This window comes from Peromyscus leucopus, chromosome 10 (assembly GCF_004664715.2).
Source record: "Peromyscus leucopus breed LL Stock chromosome 10, UCI_PerLeu_2.1, whole genome shotgun sequence".
Lineage (NCBI taxonomy): Eukaryota > Metazoa > Chordata > Mammalia > Rodentia > Cricetidae > Peromyscus > Peromyscus leucopus.
The window spans coordinates 10,879,866-10,887,069 of record NC_051071.1 but is presented as its reverse complement, the minus strand read 5'-3'; the positions used below and the strand labels follow the sequence as shown (position 1 = coordinate 10,887,069).

Genomic DNA, 7,204 nt, shown 5'->3' with positions numbered 1-7,204 from the left:
AATGGTGGGTACAGTATCCTTATAGGTTGAGATATCTTAAATCAAGCTGGGAATGGGGAGGTGCAAATATCTGGTGATAAATCACAGATTATGTTTGATTTACATGGTCCCAAAGTTAAATAAATTTGTTGGGAGACAGCTTCTTCAGGTTACTTCCTCTTGTGACTTATTACAACCCTCTGATAAAATATTATTTCTGGAGCTTTGTGAGCAATGGGGGCATGAAAACTTGGACACCAAGAATAGAACTTCTAAGTGACATTTTCTATCCTGAATCCAAACATTTTAAATTGTACTAGAAAGGAATCTCAAAAGCAAAATTTCCCACCATGTAACATGAATTACTGATAGATTTTTAAATGAAGAAGTACCCAGATTCTTCGTTATCATCGAGAATTCAGAGTTAAGTTTTTGTAAGTCTTGACATACCAGTAGAATGTTCTTTATGTACATGAAGTCCTGATGCCTAGGGTGTTCCAAAGGGAATAAAAACAAGACAAAAAAGCCCTCCATTTGAGAAAAACTTAATAAGCAGGAATACAGCCAATGCTATTATTGCAAATTTTAGCCCCTAAATGCTTCCAGTGTGACTATATCCTTCCTGGGATCATTTGCTATCCTCTCGTTTACAATCTTCAGAAAGACTGAATCCGACACATTTTAAAGGACGCTAAGAAGTGGGGTGAACATTCTGCTTCTTGTGTACCAGCTGTGCAGGAAGTGTGAAGTAGTTGTCCCCCCTCCCCCAAGGCATTCTGTGGCTAGAACTGTTTATTTCGATCTCACTTGTGTATGCGATAAGTTCATGTTGTATATATTCATAATGGTTGAAGTGAGAACTCAACAGGAAGGGACAGAAGAAGGGGTGGACTAGAGAACACTTCGACCGGAAAAATCAGGAAACAAGGTGGCTCCTTCACAGACACTGGGAGTTGGCTGAAAGACACCAAGATTATTTGGAACCATCCCCAAAAGAAATTGAGAAGCCCCCGAGCTGGCCTTGCCCGCATCCTACTTTACTCCGAGAGTTAGGGAGGAAATACCGTGTTTTCTGGTTTTACACTCCTTTCCACACACAAGCATGGTTGCTGATGGCTGTGATCCACCACAGAATGGTCACTCAGTGTCCCCGGCCTAGTGTGTTCAGGAATTTTTAAACAGTTGTGGGAATTTTGCTGCGATTGACAGTGTTCTTTCAACCTACTTGGGAAATTAGTTCTTGAGAGAGCACTAACTTTGAAAAGGCATGATCTCCACTTAGCGAATCTTCCTAAGCAGTGCCTGAGGCTTTCCCAGAGCTTTTTTGTTTTTTGTTTTTTTAAAAGAAACGGACCCTAGAAAACATAGGCTGTGTTCCAGGACTTGCTACCCCTACAGACTGTAGACATGGCTGCTTGGCCATTCACATTCGCTTTTCTGCATCTCATTATCCTGTTAGCCCACTGTTTCATTGACTACAGCACATGGCCAGGGAGTCAGTCTTTGGGGAAGGAGTCTGGCCTGCTTCTAATTCCCTGTGTCATCTGTCATGGGAGCAGCAGATCCCACCCTCCCTCCCAAACGGGAAAAGGAGCCAGTACAGTTCACAAGGGTCATTGTGCTTAAGTGACCAAACTTGGCTGAACACAACTCAATGACTGATGCAAATACTGTTTTCCTTTTCTGTCACATTGCAAAAACTATGGAAGGAAGGCACATGAATCTACCAGATTTCTCAGAGACAATGAAAGAAAGGCACATTATACAGTTTCTCCTAAGCAAGAGCCCCCAGATCCCTAGAGGGCTGGTGCGCTTTTAGACAAACCAGGAATATGGTATTTGCCTATGATGTACTTGTCTATTAGGGCTTTACATACAAGTCGTGGGTCAGACAAAGGGCTTTGCAGGGCATCTGCTTAAAAGGCCTCCAGGGCAGTGCTAGCGTGTGCCAGGGACAGGGTCCCCAGGGTCCACCTGGTCACAGCAGGCCCCTCAGTCCAGGTCTCCACTGCTCAGGGGGGGATGTGGGAACACAGCTGAGCTCCAGACCCCAGGCCTCCTGCCTCATGGAGTCAGGGGAGAGGAGGCCCCAGGCCCCTGCTTCAGGTCACCATGGCAACGAGGCCTGGAATGCCACAGTACTAGCCTTCCTCCCAGCACATCTGGACTCTGAGTTCTGTTGCTTCAAGGCAATGCCCACAGAAGGGGGGGACCTGGAGGACATCACCATTTCCTCCCTTCACTGTTGCCTTTCCCAGGACCAAAAAACAAACAAACAAAAAACAAAACAAAGCAAAAAAAAAACCCAAAACCCTCAAATAAACAAAAAACCTTGCATGTTTGAAAGAAACTACAGGCAGTTTGGGTGCAATTTGAGGGCAACTTTTTTGGGTTCTGGCTTTCTCTTCAGAGATTTGTTCACCTCTTGTAAATCACTGGCTGCTTTGACGTTGAACTGGATGACATTTCATGTTTTCGTTGAGCTGCTTTTACATCAGTTTTGGTTTTTGTTTCTTTATAATTTTATTATCATTTTAAGAAGCTGTCTCCCTTCCCTTGCCCCTCTCCCCCATCCTTGACCAAAGGACTGTCTGCTGCCAAGCTTCCTCAGTCACAAGGAGGAGTGTTTCTGCCCAGGTGTGTCCCACGTGGAGTAGGCCTTCCACGTGGTGGAGTAGGGAGTCTGGGTCCTTTGGGGGGAGGTGTGGGAGACCCCAGAGGTGGACATATCCAGGGAGGGAGATGACGCTAGAGACCGTGCCAGTGGCTCGACCTGTGGTTGACTTAAGTCTTAATTGTGAAAAGCTAGCAAGACAACAGAAAATCACCAGGCCAAGTCACACCTGTACTTTTTTCCTTCCTCTGTCTCCAACCTCTTTCCAGGTTCTTCACACACCCCCATTCGGCGTAGTACCCAGAGAGCTCAAGATGTGTGGCAGTTTTCGGATGGAAGCTCAAGAGCCCTTAAGTTCTGAGAAACTTTGAAACCCCCAGGGGCGGGGTGGACATGTGTCGCCCAGCCGATGTCAGCGTGGCCCGTCATCCTGCTAGTTTGTGATGTCCTCTGACAGTAACCCTCCAAGAAGCCGTTGTGCGAAGACAAGAGTCCCGCCGAGTCCCTCCAGCCCGGGCCTGCAGTGCCATTTTATTTATATTTTTTAATAAAAAGTGAAAACAAAAAAACAGACCCCCATTGGAACAGTGAACCCGTCCCATTTAGAGGGCCCTCCGACTGTCGCTGTCCGAGCGATGGCCGACCCTTTTCAAACCAGCCAACCTACTACCCGTATTGTGGAAATGAGCATGAGCCCCGAACCCCCTGTTTCTATACATTCTATGTTGTCTTTTAAAAGGTGTGCTTAACATTGACATAATAAATGTTGGAGCTTTAGGCGGCGTGCGCTTGTTCTTTAATTTTTAATGTTTGCCAGGCAACGTGGCTGGCTGCTTTGGCTTAGTGTTTGTGTACCTGTTTCCTGTAGAAGCCCACGGGGTGGGCAGCAGGACCAGACTCCAGGGATGGGCATGACATGTAGGAGAGGAAATAGGCTTTCACTTATCAGATGGCATACATTTTCAAAGAGAATCAAAATGCAAAACTAGGGAATAAATCATAGCTATATCATAATTAATGTAGTAGTATTGCTGTTTATTAATGCTGACGTGTGGTTTTCCTGTCTGACTTATAATTTGCATACCATTAAATAATGCATAAATATGGCACACTGAATCCTCTTTTTCAAATATATGCTTTTGGTGACTACACGTAGGAGCTGAATTTGTTAATTTAGTTCAAGAAAGATCGCATCGCCAGCTGGGTGGTAAATGTCAGTAGTTGCTTATGAAATATTCTGTTAGGATTCCAAACTTGCAGTGAATAGGTCTTAATGCAGACAAATAAACATGAAACTGCCTAATATTTACATCAGAGTATTTGGTAAAGATGTTAGCAAGGGGAAGGCATCACTGGAGGAAGAAGGTAGCCATCAGAACAGAACATTGCAACCATGAGTGCCTTACATCTTGAACATCAGTGACACTAGTGAGCTCTACAGATAGGTGCTAAATTCACCAAGAACTTCTCTCAGGTCGGTATTTTCCACTGTACAGATCCAGAAGAGAATCAGAAACAATATGGCATATTAAAATATGCTCATAAATAATAGATCTCAGACACCTGTGCATTACAGATTTACATATTGGCTGTGAACCTGAGTGGGGAAAATCTTACCCATTTACCCTCTGGCTAGATTACCTAACCTAGTGAAAAGACAGCAAATAATTGGCACCTGGATTCCTTCGTGCTTATTCATCATAAGTAATAGTGCTCCCCTTTATATTTGCGCAGTACTTTCATGTGCATTGTTTCATCTGTTCCTCACTGGGAAGTACCCCACAGCTTCCAGTGTGGAGGAGACCAGGGCTCTGCACGCTAAAAGCTTGCCAAGCCCGTGTTGATTGGTTTCTGAACCGGAGTTGATGCGACCAAGTCCTGTTGGGTTATAGTCAAATGTCCCTCCCCCAGTGCTTCTGCTGTCAGTCCACAGGCCTACCAGGCTCACAAACACACGTGTGTTTCCACATACAGAGACCAGAGAGGTCCACTGATGGAGCAAGGGCTCCTCCTTGCCGTCTTCTCTCTGTGGCCCTTCCACGACAGATCACTAACTTTGATTGCACATATTTCCTTCATGGGTTTTTGAGTGTTCCTAGGTCAGAATAGGACTTCCAGACAAAAAGTTATTTCCAAGAGAAACGCCTTCCCATACCACACTCTTTCTGAGTTGTTCAGCTCTGAGCTCTAAGCCCACAAGGCATCTGGTGAACAGTATCACCTGGATGTACCAGCTCTTTGCTAATACCCAGAGAGTGGTACCACCTCTATGGAGAAACCGGGAAAAAGAACTATGTGGTCTGGCACAGTGACAGCCTGGAGAACTGTACTGGACATTCTCCACACTTTCAGATCTGGTCTGTTTTCATCTCCACCTCTTATTTACTCTTAGACTCTGTGGCTAAATGAACAGGTAGCTTTAAGAGTCACTTTGTTGGAAGGGAGTGAACCAAAGTGGATAAAGAATATCTTTTTCTCTTTTTCCCCTTTAGAGAAGAAAGACTCTTCACCAAAAACAAACAAAAACCTCCATATCTTCACTCACACCTTTTTTAATTGGCGAGGAAATTAAAATTCATATATAGGGTTCATTGAAAAAGGATGTTATCCTGGGGGTAGAAGTTTTGAAACCTCGCATGGGATCGATGATTTGGGAAGTCATCTTGCTGTGTGATGTGTCAAGGTCATGGTTATTTGAGGAGGGTGGAAGCCGGGAAAGAAACTGACAAATCTGACTGGGGTTCTCACTGTGCCCTCTCTGGAGAGAGGAACTTCAAATTGCAGAGAGATTAATTGGCTGCCCAGCATGCACTCCTCACACATTAGAGGACACGATGTTGGCTCCTTGGATGGTGGGGACCAAAGATACAGGCATCATTCTTATGCTCTTCTTGTCTGGTCCACGCACATTAGTTCTGTCATCTGTCCAGCCATCACACAAAAGTCTGTACAACTTTGGTCTGTGATGGCAGAGAGCCACTCAGGGTGCTTACAGTACCCACCTGCTAAATATCAGCAATGCCTGAGAAAGAGGTACCCAATCCAGCCATGGTTTGATGAAAGATCTTGATCAAGGAGTGCGAGTTTGGCTTCTGCCCAGGCTGTGCCGAGTGCCCAGACCTTGGCAGAACATGTCTGGTCACTTATGTTTGGCATTTTTAGAAGCCTCTGGAATACAGCCAGGTCCTTAGGATGCTCAGGGATTCCTTTCAGGTTTTATTTATTTTTATTTATTTATTGTTAGAGAATAGCATTGATCTGAAGAAGCTGATTATTAAGTTGCTTACTACAGGTTTTTAAACCTCAGTGCTAATATCCATTCCTGTAATAATTTCCTTCCAAATCAGAGTGCCTACCGTAGTGACGGAGAAGGTTCCGGTTAGAATTCAAGTCCTGTGTGGGCTGTCGTCATTTTTCTTGCCATACCCCACATGGGGTCGGCTCCTTCTTGGGTCTAATGTGAGGGCAACAGACTTGAGGAATTCTTTGCCTGGTGGAAACCCAGTTCAACACACACTGCAAAACGCCCCTGCCCTCTTCAGGAGTTCATCCTGTCCAAGAGAAACAGCACCACACTTCTCCCCTCCGAGTCTGCAGTGGAGATACCACCGTTCGGCTTGCTCTCTTCTGGTTTCACATCATTTCCAGCAAATTCCAGAAGCAGAGATTATATCCATAGCACCTTAGTGTGAACTAAAACTCCCTCCTAACCATATTGCCTTTCCCCTTGTTCCATGTTTGCCCTTTCTACAGAAGGCCTACAGAGCGCTTCCCTGTACACACAGTCGGTTTTCCTCCTGGTTGTGTAAGTTCAGTAGAGAAAGAAGAGAACAAAGCTGGAGGGAACCGTAACAGTCACTCATTTTGCAGACTGGACAGAGGCCTGAAGATGAAGGAAGAACCTATGATCACGTGGTGCACAGGACCGTCATTGCCAGACTGGAAAGCACGGTGCCCTAACAGCTGAGCTGGAACTGGAATCCAAGTATTCCAGCTCTTGAGCCAAGGGATCCAAATGACAGATCTTGCCCTGTTGACCTGCGGAATATAGAAGCCTAGAGTGCAGAAGGAAATGTGCACCTCAGAAGGAACGAAGAAAACAGGCTTGTTTGGTGATGCCAGTCCTCGTAGGAAGGATTACTATGCGGCGTCTGTAATTGGACTGAACGCTCAGGCCGCTTCCTTGAAGGGTTCTTGCATCCACACCTCCAATGGTAGAAAGAAATGTATGGACCAAGAACTGCTGAGAGATGGCTTTTAACGTTAAAAGGGCATAAAAGAGAGCCACTCATCAGACCAAATTCATTGCAAATGACTTAAATAGATTTCACAATCTGTTCCATTCTCAAGACAGGGTTTAAGAGAAACACCCACTTAATTTTGAATTTCAAGGCCACATCACATCCTGCTAGGAATGCAAAGAACCAACAGTATGCCTTGAATCTTGTTACTGGAGGCATTGAATTTGGAGCACAGAGGTGGTGAAGTGGCCTGCAGGGTGGCTGATGGGATGGCCCACAGCACTGTCGTCCCCCCCCCCCCCCCCCCCCCCACCCCCCCCCCCCCCCCCCACCCACCCCCGCCCAGCCCCAGCTCTGCTGTCTGAGCTTT

At 45.7% G+C, this 7,204-nt stretch overlaps 1 protein-coding gene across 11 annotated transcripts in view; it reads left to right on the top strand.

Moving 5' to 3' along the window:
* Bcl11a (BAF chromatin remodeling complex subunit BCL11A) overlaps positions 1-3,370 on the top strand; it is a 96,146-nt gene extending 92,776 nt beyond the window's left edge. For 10 of the 11 annotated variants that reach the window (XM_028876384.2, XM_028876390.2, XM_028876386.2 and 7 more), the window contains one exon: positions 2,863-3,370. In XM_028876384.2, coding sequence (XP_028732217.1) covers positions 2,863-2,954 — 92 coding nt within the window. In that variant the 3' untranslated portion in view covers positions 2,955-3,370. The remainder of the gene's footprint in view (positions 1-2,862) is intronic. The other variant, XM_028876383.2, reaches the window with a different exon arrangement.
* The last annotated feature ends 3,834 nt before the right edge of the window (positions 3,371-7,204 follow it).